At 34.9% G+C, this 21,052-nt stretch overlaps 5 protein-coding genes across 6 annotated transcripts; 1 reads left to right on the top strand and 4 right to left on the bottom strand.

Annotated features, from left to right (window-relative positions):
- Window positions 1-115: 115 nt before the first annotated feature.
- On the bottom strand, window positions 116-4,028 carry LOC108760225 (putative ATPase N2B). The gene is made up of 8 exons (XM_018506045.1): window positions 3,739-4,028; window positions 2,854-3,248; window positions 1,959-2,144; window positions 1,629-1,870; window positions 1,380-1,548; window positions 1,157-1,297; window positions 541-660; window positions 116-466 (listed from the first exon to the last, which is right to left on the bottom strand). The coding sequence occupies exons 1-8, from the start codon at window positions 3,740-3,742 to the stop codon at window positions 344-346; spliced, it is 1,380 nt and encodes a 459-aa protein (XP_018361547.1). The 5' UTR covers window positions 3,743-4,028; the 3' UTR covers window positions 116-343.
- A 2,963-nt stretch (window positions 4,029-6,991) lies between these two features.
- LOC108760250 (rab-like protein 3) lies at window positions 6,992-8,793 on the bottom strand. The gene is made up of 5 exons (XM_018506072.1): window positions 8,638-8,793; window positions 7,823-8,032; window positions 7,564-7,709; window positions 7,364-7,486; window positions 6,992-7,228 (listed from the first exon to the last, which is right to left on the bottom strand). The coding sequence occupies exons 1-5, from the start codon at window positions 8,681-8,683 to the stop codon at window positions 7,049-7,051; spliced, it is 705 nt and encodes a 234-aa protein (XP_018361574.1). The 5' UTR covers window positions 8,684-8,793; the 3' UTR covers window positions 6,992-7,048.
- Window positions 8,794-9,318: 525 nt separating this feature from the next.
- On the top strand, window positions 9,319-12,829 carry TfIIEalpha (transcription factor IIEalpha). Of its 2 annotated transcripts, XM_018506404.1 has the most exons (8): window positions 9,319-9,539; window positions 9,649-10,147; window positions 10,218-10,384; window positions 10,475-10,603; window positions 10,946-11,172; window positions 11,236-11,440; window positions 11,650-11,875; window positions 12,058-12,829. In XM_018506404.1, the coding sequence occupies exons 2-8, from the start codon at window positions 10,021-10,023 to the stop codon at window positions 12,231-12,233; spliced, it is 1,257 nt and encodes a 418-aa protein (XP_018361906.1). In that variant the 5' UTR covers window positions 9,319-9,539; window positions 9,649-10,020; the 3' UTR covers window positions 12,234-12,829. The 2 variants fall into 2 exon arrangements, with proteins under 2 accessions (XP_018361906.1, XP_018361905.1); XM_018506403.1 differs by lacking the exon at window positions 9,319-9,539 and having other exon boundaries at window positions 9,575-10,147.
- Window positions 12,830-13,000: 171 nt separating this feature from the next.
- Window positions 13,001-15,359, bottom strand: Arr2 (arrestin 2). Its single transcript, XM_018506405.1, has 7 exons — window positions 15,210-15,359; window positions 14,993-15,114; window positions 14,573-14,872; window positions 14,234-14,461; window positions 13,951-14,139; window positions 13,514-13,682; window positions 13,001-13,337 (listed from the first exon to the last, which is right to left on the bottom strand). Exons 1-7 carry the CDS (start codon window positions 15,274-15,276, stop codon window positions 13,192-13,194), a joined length of 1,221 nt encoding a protein of 406 aa, XP_018361907.1. The 5' UTR covers window positions 15,277-15,359; the 3' UTR covers window positions 13,001-13,191.
- A 2,319-nt stretch (window positions 15,360-17,678) lies between these two features.
- On the bottom strand, window positions 17,679-21,046 carry akirin. The gene is made up of 5 exons (XM_018506041.1): window positions 20,843-21,046; window positions 18,426-18,625; window positions 18,034-18,196; window positions 17,898-17,954; window positions 17,679-17,780 (listed from the first exon to the last, which is right to left on the bottom strand). The coding sequence occupies exons 1-4, from the start codon at window positions 21,030-21,032 to the stop codon at window positions 17,944-17,946; spliced, it is 564 nt and encodes a 187-aa protein (XP_018361543.1). The 5' UTR covers window positions 21,033-21,046; the 3' UTR covers window positions 17,679-17,780; window positions 17,898-17,943.
- Between the last annotated feature and the right edge of the window lie 6 nt (window positions 21,047-21,052).

Genomic DNA, 21,052 nt, shown 5'->3' with positions numbered 1-21,052 from the left:
ATATATATATGCACACATATAAACACACATATTTGCATTAGAGCAATTTTTTTTGGCAATCAGTAGGATTTTTTGCACATAAATCATATAAATAAAATTAATGTTAGAGGTAATCTTCAAGGAACTTGTGTTCCCAACAAAATAATTTACGAGGTAAAATACTGAGAAAGCGCAAAAGTTAACGCTTTAAGCGTAAAGCGCACACCTGACAAAAACTTAAATAACTACTCGCAAGAGATCGTCTTATAAAAATTACAATCATTATTAACAATCTTTAGTTTTGAGTGAGTGGGAATTCGTACGGAGCCACACAAATCTATTTGTACTAGTTTTAACACTATCATTATCTGTGGTGCTCCCACTGCTCCCAATACTGTGAGGTCTGCATCTCAGCCAGACGCGACACGGTACGGTCGAACGCGAAGATTTCCTCTTCTCCAGTAAAGATGTTTGCCTTGTGATCTTCCTGAAAACAAAATTAACATAATGTAATAATTTGATCATACGAGAAATTTGCGTCATTGTGAAATCGACGTCTACCGAGCCATGCGTAATCTTCAAATCGTCCATCAGCATCCTTTTCTCATCGGTATATTCGGACTCGTTTTCCGATAAAAATAACTGTGTGTGTGGTACAGCCGCTGACATAACTACCCGTACCTGCAATTTAATAAACTTTCATTAGTCACATATTGGTCGTGGTAAAAAATTTTTTCCGAATAACTTTTTAGAAAATTTCTCAGATTTTTTATACAAGTTAAAGCGTCAAAAAAGACTATAGCTTTTTTAGAATTCTGCATATACGTGAATTTTGAAATATTCTAAATTTCTAAAATTTTTATCATTCTATAATTTTCTGATAAAATTTTATAAAATCTAAGAAAAGTTTACGGTATTTTTTCAAAAATTATAGAATGAGAAATCTTTAAATTTTTCAAAAATCACATATCTGAAAAATTCTAAGAAAAAAATGTAAACTTTCTTATATTTCTGAAGTTTTAATTCACACGAATTCTGAGAAAAATTTGCATCCTATTTGCATTAGCCAAAGTTCTGTCTCCTCTTTTATCAAAATTTTCTGTACTTATTATATAATTGATCCTCTAATGTCTCAAATCGCAAATATAATTTGTAATTAAAACCGCATAATTCTTACCTTATTATCGTACAATGTATCGATAAGAGTAATAAATCGCCTAGCTTGAGATTTAAGTCGTAGGTTCAACTGAGGCATGTCCCTTATTATGACTGTATGGAAAATTTGACTCAACTGCAAATAATCGCTTGCTCCGAGAGGCTACATGGAAATCAATACTTATATTACATATAGTTCTAATCAACATAAAATGAAATACTACACAAAATAGAAGACCTCTCACCCTGTCGCATAATTCTTCGAAAGTGGAGTCCAGCACCTGCCCGCAGGTTTTTCGAAAAGTGACATTGCGTCCTCTTATGGAAATCGTGCGCGGTCGTATCACGTCGTTCTCCATGGAGCACAGGTACTTGAAGACTTTATCCACGTCGTTCGTGGCGTCTTTGCCTTTTCTTGTGTAATTAAACGGCTTGTTAGACGGCGACAACATAGACAGTTATCACAAAAATTGTACACATTAATTTCTACACACATGAAGTAAATCTTCTTATTTCCGGATCCTGATTTTAATCTGTAATCTATCCCAGAGTCCAAATTACTAACGAGGCAGTGATCTTTCAGCACTTTTATAAATGGTACAAAATTTCCTCTCTGCAGTCCGTTTTTATACAGATCGTCTGGCGATCTGTTACTAGTCGCGACCACTATCACGCCATTATCGAACAGCTCCGTGAACAGCCGTTTCAATATCATCGCGTCTGCGATATCAGTTACCTGCAACGCATCTGTTTTCATTGATCTTTTATTTTTAATTATACCTTACAAGTAGTATTTGTTTTCTTGAAATAATATGAATTTGAACCTGAAATTCATCGAAGCACAACAGCCAAGTCTCCTCGGCAATGCCAGAAGCGACTGGAGGTATCGGATCAAAAGGTTGCAGCTTGGTACTAGTCACATCTCGTACAATGGTCTTCTTTACCTCGTGCACTCTACTATGCACATCCAGCATGAAAGAATGAAAGTGGACCCTTTTCTTATTTTCAATCTGAAACATTTTCATTCGAAAGTACGTTACATTGTACTATGAAAAAATTTCATTTTTGTTCTGTACTATGCATGAAAAGCCATAATATGTGTTAATCTTCAACTATATACATATGGACTGCTAATGCCAACTTCATATCTGATATGATGTTGCACCTCATTATCTAAATGCATAAATCAAGAATCAATAATATACATAAAAATATTTAAAGGTACCTAAAACATCGATATAAAAATATGCATTCATTATTTTACTAAAGATGATTTGAATTTATATGGTCTGTCAAATTGAAAACGAATACAATTACATCTTTATCTCCAATCTTCGGGAGAAATAAATGACGATAAATTTATTTCAGTTTAAAGTTGATATAATATATGAAAAATGGGAGATGCTAGCAATCCATGTGCATTGTAGATGTCAATCAAGTGACTTATTTATTCTGAACGATTTATTTTTATTCAAACTTTTATTTTAACTTGTTTGTTTCAATTAAAAAATCTCTTATGATATCTCGTCGCACAATATCTGTCTGTTACTTTAATAACAACAAGTCGTGCAAATTCAACATTACGATGTTGACACAAGAATTGTTATCTCTGCTTTTAGATTAGCAAAAAAAAAACATGTGTTGTCACATTGAACAGATTAAGGTATAAATTTAGCCTTCCATGCACAGTGCTTATGCATACAGCAACCAGAGAGATACCTGGCAACAATTGTAAAATAGGTCCATCAACATTGTTTTACCTCCACCCACTGCTCCGTAAATGTACAACCCTTTCGGCGCATCCCTCCGCTTGCTGCCAAACCATTTTTCCAACAGATTTAATTGCTGTGGCTTATAATCTTGAACTTCTTGATAAATTTGCTGCAGGGTCTGTGCTACTTTCGTCTGGTACGTATCGTTCACCAGCTCGCCCCTAGCTATTTTCTGCTTTAGAATACTGACTGGTCCACCATTCAAGTTTATGTTTATATCATGAGCGTAGCTAAATCTCTGAATACAAATCATAGGTCGTACATGCATCAACACATGACAGAGACCATTCGTACTAGCACACGTCTTTGCAAAATGATAAGACATAATTGTAGGAATATTACCTGGAAAGCAAAAAAGCCACCTATTAAGATATATGATTCATCATGTTACTCAAGCGTCACGCCTATAATGTGCTATAAGCTTGGATGTGTGTAGGACAACTTATTAATTAATACTACAACTTATTAATGTGTAGGACTCCAATTAATTAATTGACAACTAATTCAACTGACAGAATCACTTAAAATTAAATCTCCAATAACTATATACCATAATTTGTCATTCTTAATCTTTTTCCCGTATAATTAAAATTAATAATTATGTTATCAAATATAAGTATTACTTGACGAGCTAGTCATTAATAACGATTAAGTTAATCGGAATTTGGTCGAGATCGCCCATAGTCTCAGAAATCTGGCAGAATAATCCTTTCATCGATGTTATCATCAGTATTATATCACTTTTATATTTATCTTGATGTATAGACACGATAACCTTGAATGAAAAAAAAGGCAGGCATGTACACGTGCCTGACCTAAATTGGATACTCACACATGTGGAGAGCCGGACAGGTTGCACGTCGCTTTACTTGATCTCACACTCACGACCGGAGCTGACCGGAGCACGACACTGACAGAATCCCAAGTCGAGGTCCACGTCCACAGAACTTCAATACAGAAGGAAAGGCCCGCTTTCCCCCGCTTCGTGACTATCCTGGACTATCCGTTTAAACCATACGTGCGAATTATCCCGCGCACCTGTCACGCGCTTCTGCCGTCCGCATTCATTCACTGGCAAGGACGTGCGTTTTGAAAGATTCCGTTCGCGCCGTCATGAAAGCGAATTCATACCACGAAGTAACTATCCCGGCAGTTGGCAGACAACTTGACCAATCCGCGTCACCGGCATGACCGGCATTGTTTTGCACTATTTGCACTCTAGTGGACCAAGAATATGCTACTGATGGCCCGCGATGTCCAATCTTAGCTCGCAGATAAAAAAAATAAACTGAATTATTAGCGCCAAATTGTTGCACAAATTCTCTTTATGAATTATTTTATTTTTTATTTTATTTCATTAATTGATCAATCGTATTTATACTCAAATGTAATCTTGCTCCGTAAAAGCTGGGGGTCGATATACGAGGGTCGTCTGAAAAGTTTTGAGCCTCATCATGAAGATGGCGTTACTCGTCAAAGCCATTCTGGTATTATAATCGTGATGCTCACGAAAGATATCTGTGACAATTGTGGCCACTTTGGACGTTCAGTTCTTGTTTGACGATTATTTGTGTCATTTTGCAAAAATGGAAAAAATTGAATATCGTGCTATAATTAAATTCTTGCATTTGAAAGGCAATACGTCTACGCAAATTAAAGCCGAGTTGGACGCTGTTTACGGGGACTCTGCCCCATCATTTGCCACCGTGAAAAGATGGGTAGCTGAATATAAACGTGGTCGTACCAGCTTAGCTGATGATGAGCGTTCGGGACGGCCAACAACTGCGACCACCACCGATAACATCGAAGGAATTCATCAAATGATAATGGACAACCGTCGAATTAAGATTAGGGAGATAGCAGAGGCTGTTGGCATATCAAAAGAACGTGTTTGTCATATATTGAATGAAGAATTAGGCATGCGTAAGTTAACCGCGTGTTGGGTGCCGCGCTTGCTCACTCTGGATCAAAAACGCATTCGAATGAACATTTCTAAGGCCCTGTTGGAGCAGTTTAAGCGAAACGAGTCGGATTTCTTGCGTCGATTAATAACGGTTGATGAAACTTGGGTCCACCACTTAACTCCTGAAGAACAATCAAAACAATGGACTGCGAAAAACGGTGAACCTGCTCCGAAGAAAGCGAAGACGATTTTATCGGCGGGAAAGGTGATGGCGACTGTTTTTTGGGACAGTCATGGAATTGTGTTGATCGATTATCTTGAAGAAGGTAAAACAATAACAGGGACGTACTATGCATCATTGCTTGACAAGCTGAAGGCAGAAATTGAGAAAAAACGACCACATTTGAAAAAGAAGAAAGTGCTGTTCCATCAAGATAACGCACCGTCTCACATTTCGGCGGTCGCTATGGCAAAAATTCACGAATTGCGGTTCGAATTAATTGACCATCCACCGTATTCACCAGATCTGGTCCCCAGCGACTTTTTTCTGTTTCCTAGGCTCAAAATTTGGCTCGGAGGACAGAAATTTTCATCGAACGAGGAGGTCATCGCATCCATAGACGCCTATTTTGCAAAGCAAGACGCTCAGTATTATTTGAATGGATTAAAGGGGTGGGAGCATCGCTGGAAAAAATGTATCGACTTAAAAGGAGACTATGTGGAAAAATAAAATTGAATTTGACCGAAAAATTATTTGTTTCTATGTTAGGCTCAAAACTTTTCAGATGACCCTCGTATATTTATAATTTCATTGGTCAAAACTTAAATTTGTTCATTTTTCATCTTGTTTAAAAATGCACAATTAATTCCTTGTATTTGCACATAGCACAATTGATCAATCGACGAAAACTCACCTTGTTTCAATCTCAATCCACATGCTTTTCGCACTGAGAAATCTTTATAGGATATTCTATATTAATTTAACAAAAAAATGTAACCAATAATAAGATCTTATTCGGACCGACAAGAATTAAACACTAAGTATAAGAATATTCAAGCCTATGACGGTCAAAGCTAGATCTTTTTTCAGCACATTGTCAATTTAATTTAACTTGTGATATTATTGCAGTAGTTTAATTGCGTTAGATAGAGTTCGGAAAAATTTCGACGCGCAGTTTGAATAACTACAAAAATATGATATATATGCATGTACATATATAGGATATAGATAATTCCCTGGGAATTGTTTAGGCAAAAAAAGATCTAGCTTTGACCGTCATAGGCTTGAATATTCTTATACTTAGTAAAAAAATGTAATGTATATATTTTTTTATATAATTATATTTTGCTAATATAATAATAAGATATTGAATAGATTATATTGTTACATTATAAAACAATTGTATACAATGCGACGTCTCTACAATATAGATATATGAAAAATATATCGAATGCCTAATATATTTTTATCTACACTGCATTGATAGTTGTCTTTTTCTTTCTTTTGAGTATATCTGACAAGATACTTTCGTGGAAAGTTTAGGAATGTGGATAAAAAATGCGAGATCGATAGTCTTGCGGTACTTAATTCGCGCAATCCTATAATGGGCCTTTTACAATAAGCTGCAAGTCAGAAGTTCTAAGCGATCTTAAGTCATAATTGGTGAAGTTGGCCAATAACCAACTTAAAGGACTTGGTTAAGACTGGTTAAGACTTCTGACGTTCTGACTTGCGGCTTATTGTAGAAAGCTCATAACGCTTCGTGTCACAAGAACAATTGAGGGGATGGGCGGAATAAAGGCACAATTCTACTTAGGCCCTTTTTCCGGCAATTAGCTTTTTCATGTAATATTGATCGTAATAACCCTTCTACAATAAGCCGCAAGTCAGAAGTTCTAAGCGATCTTAAGTCATAATCGGTGAAGTTGACCAATAGCCAACTTGAACGACTTGGTTAAGACTGGTTAAGACTTCTGACGTTCTGACTTGTGACTTATTGTAGAAGGCCCATAATAGAGAAGTATTGTAACATATAACTTCTTAAAGACATTACATAAATTCATTTGATATTATACCCATTTGTGTATAATAAAAAAATAGCAAGTTCTTTTAATTTTTATTAATATCAAAATATCAAGATTTTGTAATTAGACCTTTATTCCGCCTAATCCCTCCATTGTTCTGTATAACAAGAAATAAGATTGAGATCTCTTGATACTCAAGTGGCATTCTTGACACTCAGTCGTTATGATAAAACTTTGGATAGATCGAAGAAGTGTATAGTGGTGGCCTTCGCTTGTCAGGACTGATCGCTTCTTTGGAGGAATAGTAACGTCTTTCGATAACTTTATCGAAGAATCTACTAAGCTTCACGGACGAACTAGAGCCCGCTGCCAAAGATCTTATTTGATGGCAATCCTGTTACAATAAAGCATGTAAAACAGAAGCCTTAGCCATATGTTGATTAAAAATTTCACATAATATATCCAATTGAATTTTAATTAATTTTTTTTTTAATATGTTTGGCGAGTCTGTCAGGTAAGTAATCCTTACCAAAAAAATTTCGTCGGCACCACATTCTTCCGCGATGGTTGCGGAACGTCTGTGTATGTTGGATTTTACGAAATTAGAGTCCGAGATCAGATCAAATTTCGTGCCAATGACTAAAATTGGAATCTAGAAATAAATGTTATTTATTATACTTACGTAATTTGACATTAATATATCACAATAGTTTGGAAAATTATTGTCACCTGCGTCGAACCCACAAACTTCTCAGGATCAAAATCTTCGAACTTGGACTTTGGAGAAGTCCCATCTTTACTTAAAACCTCCTCCAGCCATTTCTGCAGATTCTGCTGTGATTTACGATTCGTTAAATCGTGGACTAATATTATGCCTAGTTGTAAACGACATATATTTGCAATCACTCATATTCTGTCACAATTATGCATTTGTATGTTAAAGAAATACAAACGTTGTACACTTAACCATTATAAAATATGGGTATACCGTTTGTGGGATTGTAAAATACAGATCTTGTATTTTTGTGACTTTGACTGCCACCGACATCCCATAGCTCGACAAAGTATCTTCTTTGATTTGGTGTGCCTTCCTTGTACTCGTGCAACTTGACTTCTACTGAGCAACCTATTGTCCAAGCAGGGTTGCCGATAGGTTGCTGTTGGCATATTAAGTGTGTCAGCGATGTTTTGCCGACTCCTGTAATAATAAAGATATTTATCATTATTATTATATTTATCACATTATTATCTATGATACATTTTCTCATAAAAATAACATTTCTCTTACACAAAATAATATTCCTCTAACAGTTCATAATCTGTACATTAGATTTGTTTTTTATCACTGCACTGCTCTAAAATTTTCCTTCTCACTTTTGTCAAATATATAAAAACATTTAATTAGATCTACTCTTTTTAACTTCTTGCACAATTTGTTTTTCTTTCTTTTCTTTATTCAACATAAAAAGAAAAAGAGGAAAGATGAATTGTGCAAGAAGTTCAGTTAAAAGAAAAGGATTACTAATTTCTTTTTAAATACAAAGAGTACTCACCAGTTTAGTTATAAAAAACAGATCTATTATCACATAGTTATACATAACCTAAATGTGTAAATATTAGAATAATTAGAAATATCTTTGATATTAATAAAAATATTAACGATAGCAAGAAATATCTTTATCATAATATTTATCCCAAGTTTCATTTGACTTCATTCAAATAAAATATTACAGAACATTGATAATAATCCAGAAAAAAAGATTATTACATGTTTAAAATATTAAATATTTTTCTTATGCTCACCTGAGTCGCCCACTACGATAATTTTAACTTTATCGATTGCCGCCATTGTCAAATCTTATTAAAATTCTTTATACGTAAATTATTCGTGTGAAAATTTATTGACATTTAACAGTTTGACAGCTCGCAGTCATTTAGCAAACGTGTTGATAGTAGGGCCACGCAGTTTTCCATGCAACACGCATGCGCGTGTCCTCTAGTAGAAAAGACCAATAAGATATAAGAAAACGTCATCTTTTTATTTTCTTCTTTTTTTTCTTTCAAACTCTTGTATGGATTTCTGACCTTATACAGGTCAAAGTACCATGTGTTATTTGATCTTACGATCTAGTTTTTGCCTCCTCGGAGAGCAGAGGCACAACTTAATTTCTCTAATTTCCAAAATAATCTTCAAAATACTTCAGAGTCCTCTACGAGACTTCGCTCGAACGAAGGTATTTTTTTATTTTCCTTGTCAATATTTTCTTTCAAGTGGGGGGGAAGAGAGAGAGATAAATTTATATTAATAAAAGAACATCGCAATACTACCAAATATCAACCTGTGAATAAATTTAATTTTCCTAGGGATTTATTCGAGGAGCAAAGTCTACGCATGCGCGATCGCGGGACTAGACGCTGGCAGATACGTTCTTGGAGCCGCGCATGTATTCCGCCGTGCGCGCTCACAGCACCGTGGTGCGTCATGCGGCGCAAATGGCGCAACACCGCGATTGCGGGATTTTCCTGATTCTAACCTAAAGATAGTCCGAGACACTCCAAGGCAGTCGCGACATAAATTTACCGCGCATTGGCGGACAATATTGTGTTCTCGTGGTTTTTCCAACATTCCTGAAACGTAGGGCGATGTTCCATCTCAGGATATAACGAGAGAAGAAAGAGAAAAACAGGAGAAAAATCTGATCATTGTAAGAATTCGTGTAATAATTGTATTCGTGAAGCTTTTGTCTTTTCCATTTTTCTGTCGGTATTTTACTATAAAATATCTTTTTTAAACAAAGTAGATCTGATTTCTAGAAGAAAAATGAAGATACGCTTACAATTTTACCAGTATAGCGATCGTATTTTTGGAGAATGCGATGTATGTGATTATCGTAAAGTGCGTTTGACATGAAACTGTGAGGCTTTCTCTCGCTGTCTCGCTCGCTCTCGCGCAGCGGCGAAGTTTGCCAACTCGGTGCGAGTAGGTGTCTGCTTGGTGGGGGTAAAAGTGGTGGGGCGGGTTTTCCATAGTGCCGGGACTGCCGGGAGCCAAATGTGCACTACTGCTGTGAGCCTGGTCTGTGAACGGACAGTAACGTAATAATAACGATAATAATATTATTGATAAAATTATTGTTATTTGGCAACGATATCGATTGTTAGAAAACCATTTTCATCATCTGAAATATGAGCGGCGAGGAGAGACTTGTCACTGAGGTACCTAGTAGCTTAAAGAAACTGGCACGTCTTGTTGTACGTGGATTTTACTCGATTGAAGATGCTTTAATTGTGGATATGCTGGTCAGAAATCCATGTAAGTAATTATATGATTTAGAAAATATTTCATATAATTGAAATAATATTTTATAATAAAATATCACCAGGTATGAAAGAAGATGATATTTGTGAATTGCTCAAGTTTGAACGCAAGATGTTAAGAGCCAGGATATCCACATTGCGAAATGATAAGTTCATTCAAGTGAGATTGAAGATGGAGACAGGGTCAGATGGCAAAGCACAAAAAGTCAACTATTACTTTATTAATTATAAAGTAAGTAACATGGTTACGACTCTCTTTAACTTGATGGAAAATACTAACAAATGGAAGAATGAATGAAAAGAGTTTGTATCTTTGTTTTAGACATTTGTAAATGTGGTGAAGTATAAACTCGATTTAATGAGAAAGAGAATGGAAACCGAGGAGAGAGATGCAACCAGTAGAGCTAGTTTTAAGTGTCCGAGTTGTTTAAAGACATTTACTGATCTTGAAGTAAGTATGGCAGTGTGGTAAGCTTGATGTAATTTTAAGAATTGAATTAAGAAAATTTATTTTTTAAGATAAAACAGTTTTTATTCTGTTTTATTATATTATAATTAAGATATAACCAAAATATGACAATTTAAAAACAGACCTATTATAATATATTAGATTGTAACAGGTTTGTTTTTTTTTTACTTCTGTACTAAACTGCATTAAAATTGACTCTTGCTTTCACCAAATATTAAATATGTCTATTTCATTTTAAGTTCCAAAAGTATACACTAGACAGCAAATCTTTTAATTTAAAGTACATGATACATGTTACACAGATTTGATTTAATTCTTGTACAGGCTGATCAACTTTTCGACATGAGAACTGGCGAGTTTAGATGTACATATTGTCGAGAGATAGTGGAAGAAGATCAGTCTGCTCTTCCAAAGAAAGATTCCAGATTATTATTAGCAAAATTTAATGAACAATTGGAGCCACTCTATATACTATTAAGGGAAGTAGAAGGCATCAAATTGGCGCCTGAAATACTGGAACCAGAACCCATCGATATCAATACTATTCGAGGGTATGTATTTCTAAAGAAATGTTCATATATAACGATATTTATTAAAATAATTATTTTGAATAGTATCGACACAAGAAAACCGAGCAGTCTTAGAGCACCTAGCGAACAGTGGTCAGGTGAAGCTACTAGAATGACAGGCTTTATAGTGGAGGATACTAGAGTGGATGTTACTATTGGAGACGAATCTCCCGATGACGCGTCGAATCACAGAAAGGAGAGACCCATATGGATGAGGGAAAGTACAGTTATCAATTCCGATGGTTCACAGGTATTATTTCTGTTGTTTTATTGCATCTTTTTCTGAAGCTTGAGATATAATTTAAGACACAATTGAAAAACGCGGGCAACAGGAAATAACAAATTAAGCTGTTAGAAACTGTTCTAATAGGTTGAAATCTATTATCTCTTGTTTTAATTGCTTTTCAATTGTATCTTAAGTTATATAGATTTTAATCTTTATTTTCGAATGTCTTACAGCCTGATGGCGTGAATGCACAAGACAGCATTTTGGACAAAGCTGCAGCCACTGCCACAAACATGATTACGACGAATAATAAACAGGGCGAGGACATCATGTCAGTGCTATTGGCTCACGAGAAGAAGAGTGGGACCAATTCCGCGGCATCTATCAAAGCAGCGCTTCCACAGGAATCCAGCGACAGTAGCGATAATGAGGAGGAGGAAATGCAGACAGTTGATACTGGTGAGACACAAAATTTATCAAAAGATTCCGAAATGTCGCGCGACAATCAATCGTTTGAAGAGAGAGTAATATAATATAAAAGACCTCGAAAGTGAAAAATAATAAAAATGAAACTTGCAGAATATTCGAATGATTTCTAATTAATCTGTATCTTCTTAAATTTTACTATTGCCGAATTTTAGGCGAGATAGAGGCAATGGATTCCGAGGACGATGAATTAGTACCGACCGTTAGTGTCGGCGGCAAAACCGTTGCGATCACCGACGTTAACGACACCTTAATTGCGGAAATGACGCCCATAGAGAAGGAGTCTTATATCCAGACGTATCAGGAATATTATTCGCATATGTACGACTAGGCGAAGAACAACGAGAGTCGTCTTCATAATGCTCTGCATAAGACTGATATTGATTTGGTATCGTTGTTCCCTGTAATATTTTGTATAGCCACAAAATATATATAATTTTCGATAATGATGCAATGATCTTTCATAGTGACGTAGCAATCCTGACAGGATCGTCCTGTATGTATTTCTCTATATCGATAATGTAGTTGCAGGTGCATGTATTTGCTGTAGCATCTGAAGGATTTGAAAAATCGATTTGAATAGAGAAAAGATAAAGGTGCGTTTTTTTTACAGTTTCAATGTATTTTCTAATGTAATTGCAACTGAACAGAGTATCGTCAATCAACAGAGTTCTTTGTTAATAAATAAATAATTGAATGTGTGGAATATCATAAAACATAAGAAATTAATTGGGACGAATAATATACATACTATGTCACTTCTGGTAAAACGGGAAATTCTTAAATTTAACCATACAATTATTAAGCTTACTTGACATTCTTTTTTTTGTTCATCTTGCAATGAATTTCTGTCCAACCACCACCATTGCACAGAAATTCCGAGACGATTTTTTTATATTTGGTTATCTTTTCGCTTTTTTTGTATTTCATTTTTTTTTCTTCAGTAACAGTTTCATAATATTATATAGTTAATTTTTTTTTAATAGTTTCTTTTTTTTACCTACATTCATTTAATACAGCTCGTTTATTAGAAACCAAATCAAAAGAATCCAAAGAGACGAAAATTTTAAGTAAATTATTTAAAATATCTCAAGTTGTATATATATATATATATGTTTTTTAATTATGTGTAATTAATTTTAGCTTTAATATTTGAAAAATAAAATTTTTTATTTTAAACACGAAAGATAATTCATCACGAACAAAAAGCTCAGGATTCTTTTAAAATAATCGCAAGATAAAAAGCGCTAAAATCTCGCTTATTTCTTGTATCTCTCTGTCTCTCTGGTTTACTCTAGTTCATTCAAGCGCAAACGAGCAAAGTCTTCAAATATGATATTATCATCGTCGTCGTTGGCGTAGCAGGAGTTCTCGTACCGTGCCCTGTCGATACTCTTGCTTTTCTTCAACATGGCATTTTCTCTTTCAATGGCGTCTGCAGAAATAAAGAAAATGCTTGAATAAATCTAAATTGGACATTTAAAATGTTTTATTTAAATTATAAATTCTTTCGTCTAAAAATGGAAGTAAACTTTTTTGTTCAAAAGATATTTACAGTAATTTATACGATAATTACAATACATAAATATCAAAATATTTTAAACGACATACTAGGGGCTGGATGCATCAGTTTGAATGGAACATCTGTAACCAGCTCACCACCCAGAGTACCGCAATTCAACTTTACTCGGATTGAATAAGAGATTATAATACCCAAAGCTTCAGTTGGACACTTGCCCTCGGCTACCAAAGTTGAGGATGCTAAATTTACGTCGTCATCCTAAACGGAATACTCAAAATGAATTTTTTTATATTATTAGTACATTAATTTTTTATATATTTATATATTATATTATAAAACATTAATTTTTATAAATTTATATATTGTATTTATATAAACAATATTTTTAAATAAATATACTTCATAATATTGATAAAACTTATGTTATATAATCTTTTATATATTAACAGCCTAACATAAGAAAAGTCATTGATTAATAAAATAATTACGTTTAATCATTTCAAGCTTATTTAAGCTTATTACGCACTTTGAGATGCCCGTCGAGAGCGATGCCACGCCGATCTTTGTTGCTGCTGGCCAGAGGCACAAGATAGAATTGTTTCGTGAAGGATGCGCCTGGTGTGATCGGACAACCCTCGCGAGTCTCCAAACTAGCCACGTGTCGCGAAAATTGGGCGTTTACCATGGTCACCTCGCAATGTTGAACGACGAACATCTACGAAGAAAACAGGATAGTGTAAAATACAAACACTTTGATTTAATTTTGATTGATTCACGAGAAGAAGATAGAGTTTAATTTTAGAATTTACCTTAATGTTCTTTACTGCCTTTCGCGAATTATTCGTAATTGTGACGTTCGCCGCAACTTTCTCGCCGTGATAGTAGAGCTCTTTGTCCAGTGTAACTTCCAGATTTAGTTTGCCCTGGGAGAAAGTGAATCCCTTATAAACCAAAGAGCTGGGAAGTCGACGGCCTCGTATTGGTGGAGCATACTGTAACTTCTTGATGGCCAACGAAACAGAAGACCTTTTGTGTCCCTGATAAAATATAAAGCAGATTTTTGCAAAATTTTGGTTTAAATTATTAATTTGTTTTTATATCGCATTAATTTCTCATATTCATGTATGTCTCATTTCCCATTTCTATACCTTATCTTCTTCGTTATCTCCAACGAATATTTTCACAGCGTACTCGACTCCTAAGGGTTTCCCTTGATCATCATCACCGGGTTGGAGAGTGACCGAGCAAGGAGCCGTCTGCGGAAAATGGAACATGAATGGATATGCATTTGAACCCAAGCGCTTCAACAAGCGATCCTGTATCGATGTAATCTCCTGCTTCTCCTTCTTCACCGGTATTATCTGATTGCAACACAATACCAGCTCCTTACTGAATTTAACTCCCATAACTTCGTCCTCTTCCCGGCCATATCGGTAGGTTGTCGAGACCTAAATACAATATATAACGTTACAATATTATATATTAATGAGAAATGTGCTGGATGACTTTCAGGAATCATATCTGAGAACATTTTTACAAGAATTGTATGTCTTTTGTGCTTTACCTACCTGACCAAAGACCTTGCGCCCCTGAAGGTAGTCATTTTCCACGACGATAACGCCGTCGATGGGATCAGTGCGATCTAGATGGTCGATAAAATCTCTTTTGCCCAGATATGCCGTAATTTTGCCTATAGGATATTTTAACGTGATATTATTAAGCGCGGCTTATTAAGCAAGATAAATAAGATTTTGAAGAAGTCTCGATAGAGTTGAGCAAACTCACCATTAGGAGTGGTCTTTTTAAATACTTTAATGGCTACAACGAAGACCAAAAATAATATAGGGAACATTTGGCACTGTTTTTTTTTCTAAACGAACAAAGTGTTTTAGCAGAGAAATTTATTTCCCGCCCAGAAGTGACACGTCTCCGGCACCCAGTTTGGATTCATATAGTCTTGCCGGGGCTTCCCTCGAAGCCATACTACTAATAATATTGCTAATGGGATTACTTCGTTATAAAGTTGATTTAAGAGGATTGCGAGTTATGTGTGACAGAAAGAATCGTCGTGTACATTTTCGATCAAGATATAAATATTCAACACCAGTAATATTGTAATATGAAACATTTGTGTATAAGTATATAATATATTTCTTCGCAATATTTTATCTGCAATCGTAAAGTTTGCAACAATTGTGTCTTGTATAGAAGAATGGTAACAATTTTATTGAAAGAGAAATAATAGTCTTACACCTTTTCAGTCTTAAGTTTATTTCGATAATGAATGTTTACATAATATAATACGGAGGTATTTTCTGCAGCTTAAATGAAATCCCCTGAATTTTTCAAACGATCGCTCACGTGTGTTCACGATTTTCTTTAACGCGTATCTATCGCGAGCGTCAAGTAGATATTACTTAGCGTTAATAATTAAACCCGCTTATATTTCTTCGTAATTTATTTCTTTTTTTCTCACAATCAATAGTCGGTAGACGGTCGATGTAACATAGTATATACTTTTCTGTGTTTACGTGTGTAGGCGTGAACACCATCGGCGTACGATGCTCCCAAAAATATTGTGGTAACTGAGAGACACTTTCTTTCTTTTCTTTTACGCAATATGAAAAAGGCAGTAGTAATTCGAATGCCCATCGAAATCGTACGACATATCACTTCCTCGACAGTCGTGAACCATAGGCATAGTTGATCGAAGATCACTTTACATTGTGCTTACAACTTTCGACAGAACTTTCTACTTGGTGCTTTAAATGCCTTTTCTCAATACTCGACGAAATAAAAATTTTCACGCTGGGACACAAAAAAAATGCACGCAGCCACCAAGACTCGTAGGACCCTATCTTAATCGAGTAAAAAAAGAAAAAGAAAACATCGCGCGCAGCATATGGTACTACAACGTAATGAGAATTACTACAAACTATAAAAAATTTTTTACGACGGCGATAACAGTAAATAATAACATAATAATAATCGTGACAAACATGTCTAATAATAGGCACAGTTAGAGTACAGTATATAGTTATATTCATTACTCAGCACTTTTTTTTTAATTACAACTACAGAAATTCGTTGCTACCAGGGAACAGAAATGCTGTGTGTGACGAGATTTTATGAAATCTTTATTCCAAATAGTCACGCTTCACAATGCCTTCATACAATACCTACTATAATCTACAGTATTATCCCGACACTTTTACAGCTCTTCGTAACGTTTATCTTAAATGAGATCTTTATTTTGTTTTTTACAAGAATTTTCGATAAAAAATAAAAAAATTGCAAAAAAATTTTTAATTTTACTTTTACTGTATATCTATGTAAAATTGAAAATTTTCTAATCGAAAGAAAAAAATCGTAGAATCTAATACGAATGTATTATAACTTCAAAACCAATCAAAACAAATTTATTATCAATTTAACAAGTCATTATACTAATGTGGCTTTCTTGTAAATTTTAGTTTTACAAGTAAAAGTCGTAGAATTTAATCTCTTAATTTTAATTTATACGCAATCATACATTGGATTCTAAACGTTATCCCGCTCTTCGCTGAGCAGATAGGATTCGAAAAGGCAATCCTTTTATTCGCGAATGCACATTATCTCCAGCCTCAAAACTCGCAAGATGCATCCAACACATTTGCGATAAGATGCTTAGAGCATTGGTTGCCGTATATACTTGAGCAATGTCTAAACTGTCGTAGCGTCAAGATGAACAAACGAAAAACTTATTGAAATATCTTACTTAGTATTCGACACAATGCTCTATCTATACGACATGCGCAAAGTGTCTCAAATTTTCGTTTACATTTTACAATATTCCAAACAAGCTAAGAGAAAAATATATTCATGTGTGTGTGTGTATATGTGTGTGTTTATGTGAAGCTAGAAAGAAATCTCTCAGCTTTCTCTCTTGCTCTCTTTCTTCTTTCAGCTGGATATCAAACTTCGCGCTTTAGCCTTGCACTGTGTACACATATATTGTATTTTTAACCGTAATAACATTTGTACATAAGTAGAATCAGTTCCCTGATACCAGCGCACTTCTAATGTCGAACAGTACAAATATTGTTAGTCTCGAAAGTATACATGGTAAATTTTCGTAATATGTTTACAATTCACCGCAATTTACTCTTTTTTTCTCTCTCTTTCACTCTCACTCTCTTTCTCTCTACGAACTTACATTACTAATCATTTTTTTTTATTTTTCCCCGTTCTCACCTTTTTAGTTCTTTTTTTTTATTAGACACTGCTGAAACCATTTATCTTTTTAGAGGTGATTCCCGAAGCGAGGCGGCGCTGCAAACTTCGGCGCAAGCAAAATTTGTCTCACACAGTAGAAATCTACAATATGACAAAATGTTTTTTAAAAAAGTAGTAATAGATTTCTGCTTTATATCTTATTAATTAAATGTTTCATAGTTTTCTCTAGGAAAAAAAGAACATGTTCACAAAATTTACCTAATACTCCTCACAGAAATGTCTTCTTATAAATAAGAAACTTTTCTTATGATAGATCTGGAAATATAAAAATCGTGTAGAAGTAATACAAGAAAAACAAAAGGCGTGCAGACATCATCATTCTTAAAATACTTACAACTCGGTGCAGCTGCGGATTCAAATCTTTTTTGTATCTGATCGTATGTGAATTTAACAAAAGCGTCATACTGTTCGGAGAGCTTTAAATGTAAGATCTTATCATACTCTTCTCGGATTTGCGTTTCTTGCTCTTTGAGCATTCGCTCACAGATCAAGCCAACCTATAACATTAATCTTATGGACATATCAATAAAATCAAAACTTTTACTTATAATAATCGATATTTATCTCTAATGAAGTAATCAGAACTCTATACAGATTATTCTAGCAACATTGCAAATGTTGCAGCAATGTTCCTGCAAGTTTCTGTACTATATGGGAACGTAAACAAAAAGTGATCCACATATTTGTATTTCCTATTAAAATATGCAAATGATTAGAAGATTTTACCTGTCTAAATGTGAAAAGTGGTTTTTCTTTTCCACTAGTGTTATGACTAAAGAGAGTTAAAGAAGAGCCAGATGGACCAGAAGGACTAGAAGGTCCTTCCATGTCTGATGAGTCGCCGCTGTTCGTTTGAGGCTGAAAGTGCAATTGTTTACGTCGCTGCAATCTGCGGATTTCTTCTCTGATGTTGGCAGCCATCTTTTCTGTATAAACAAATGTACATTGTTTAAAAGAAATATTGTTTATATATATATATTTTTTTATATTAAATTTGGATTAATTTTCAATAAAACGACAATTAACGTACAGTTTATAATACAATAATATACAAGGAAATAAATGTGTTTACCAAGGACTCTCTCTCTTTAAAATAACAAAAATAAAGATAATCTAGGCTACTGAGAATCAGCGCGGATAGTGCGCAAAAATTTTTTAACAAGTAAAATTGATTGTTACTCCATTTGATGTGCAGTTAAACAATAATATACAACATTTATCCAGATAAATATTATATTTATAAGCAGGGATCGTATTCACAATAACACTAAAAATATTTACTAAGTACTTTATTGACTCCTGTTTATAAGAAATTAACAGTTTCTATTTTATGGTAATAATATTTGTAACAAAATTTATGTAAAAAAAAATATTTAAATTTAAATATTAAAATATTTGTCCAGGTAAATATTTAAGGGTAATTTGGTGAAAGTTAAAATAACAAACTTCAGCTTGTTCCTTTTATGTTTCATTATATACTTATATTATTCATTTTATATTGAAATTTCATAATTATTAATACAATTATGTGATTAAAATTAATGTAATAACATGTCATTCACATGAAACAATGTCCATCATAATGTAAATTTGTAAAATATTTGAATATTTTTTTTAAGTATTTAAATGTATATTATACATATACTTAAATAATTTCTTGTTTAAATAAAATAATCAAATTATATATTACATAAATTTATGAGGCTTTCATTGACATTTTCTTCAGAGATGCTAAAGGGTTTGCAGGTTATTACCGTGTCATGATACATTACTAAAGAGCTTCTCGCCCTGATAAAGTGAACGGCAAAATTCACAAAACGTTGACATTAGCAATTGATCATGACACAGTGATAACCCGCAAACCCTTTGGCACCTTTGAATATTATATTATATAAAGAATTAATATATTACATAAAATATCATGTATTGTCCAGGTATGTCGCTACGTAATGACTTATAAGATCTGGATAATAATTTAATGATATGCATTTAGCTGTTTTTATAAATGCACTTGTAATGTTTTTTACGACTTGTGGCATGTTGACTGGATTAGTTATCATTTCTGTCTCAATTTACTATCTGCTTATTCCGTTCGTAGCTTTTATCTTATATTTATCTTATATTTCATTGTCAGCTGGCATTCTAATAGCTGTTTTTGTTTCTCTCAATTTTTCTCAACTGTAGGTTTTATGTTTTCGACTGATTACGCAGGTTTAATAACTTATTCAGCGGTGTACCTGAACAATACCCTATTTTCCATCCTTCAACATATTCTAAATCGTCCAATCATGTTTCAAGTATTTCTGTTGACAAGACGGACGCGTCAGTGATAACTCTCTTTCAAAAATGAAACATCACTTTTAATATGTATGTGTATGTATATGCATATATATATATATATATGTGTGTGTGTGTGTGTGTGTGTGTGTGTGTGTGTGTGTGTGTGTGTGTGTGTGTGTGTGTATAATGATCTCTTGTATTAGCATATACATATATAAATATGTATATAATGATCTCTTATATTAGCATATATATATACACATATATATACATATATACACACACATATATATATATATCTATCTATCTCTCAGACTTGTCGCGCGTGCATGGAAAGTAGAAAACGCTACTCCAGACGCATCTTTGCGGGCTTCCTTTCGCAGCACGGGAAAAACCGGAGAAAGAAAAAGAAAAAAAAGGGGGGAGGAAAACCCGAATCCCCCGAGCGCGTCCGTTACTACATTACCATATGATTTACGCGTGCCCTCCCCCCTCCCCCTCTCCCCCAGTGTGGACGGGTTTTAAATCGCTGGAGCTTAGCCGCCCCTACTCGCCATCTCTCTCTTTCGCCCAATCTTTCCTCCTATCCCTTCACGCCCCTTCACGCTCATTCTCTCTGCGCGCAATGAAGACAAATACGCGTGCGAGGGAGGGACGAGGGAGGGACGGGAGAGAGAGGGAGAGAGAGAAAGAGCGCGAGAGAGAGAGAGAGAGAGAGAGAGAGAGAGAGAGAGAGAGAGAGAGAGAACGACAGGAAGGCTAAAGGGGAGAGGAGAGCGAGAGACAGAGATAAACATAGGGGAAATGCGACGGGTGCGACGGAGAGCGAGAGAAAAAATGGCCGTAGCCTGCGGTGTAATTACCAGGCGTCAATTTGCTAGCTATCTCGCCGAACGGCGACGATTTCTGCGGCAGCGGTCCACTTCGTGGTGACGACGCGGAAGCGCCGGGCGAGGCGCACGACATCGGCATGCACCTCCGTCGTTTGCTGGGCCGGCCGTGGCTGTGCACCGGGTCGAATTCCAAGGACCTCTTGAGCGTGGCGCACGCCATGGTGCTACTGCTGTCGGTGG

The sequence above is a fragment of the Trachymyrmex cornetzi genome, unplaced genomic scaffold (genome assembly GCF_001594075.2).
Source record: "Trachymyrmex cornetzi isolate Tcor2-1 unplaced genomic scaffold, Tcor1.1 scaffold223, whole genome shotgun sequence".
In the NCBI taxonomy this organism is placed as follows: Eukaryota; Metazoa; Arthropoda; class Insecta; order Hymenoptera; family Formicidae; genus Trachymyrmex; species Trachymyrmex cornetzi.
The sequence above is the reverse complement of the archived record's forward strand: the minus strand, read 5'-3'. Positions and strand labels throughout refer to the sequence as shown.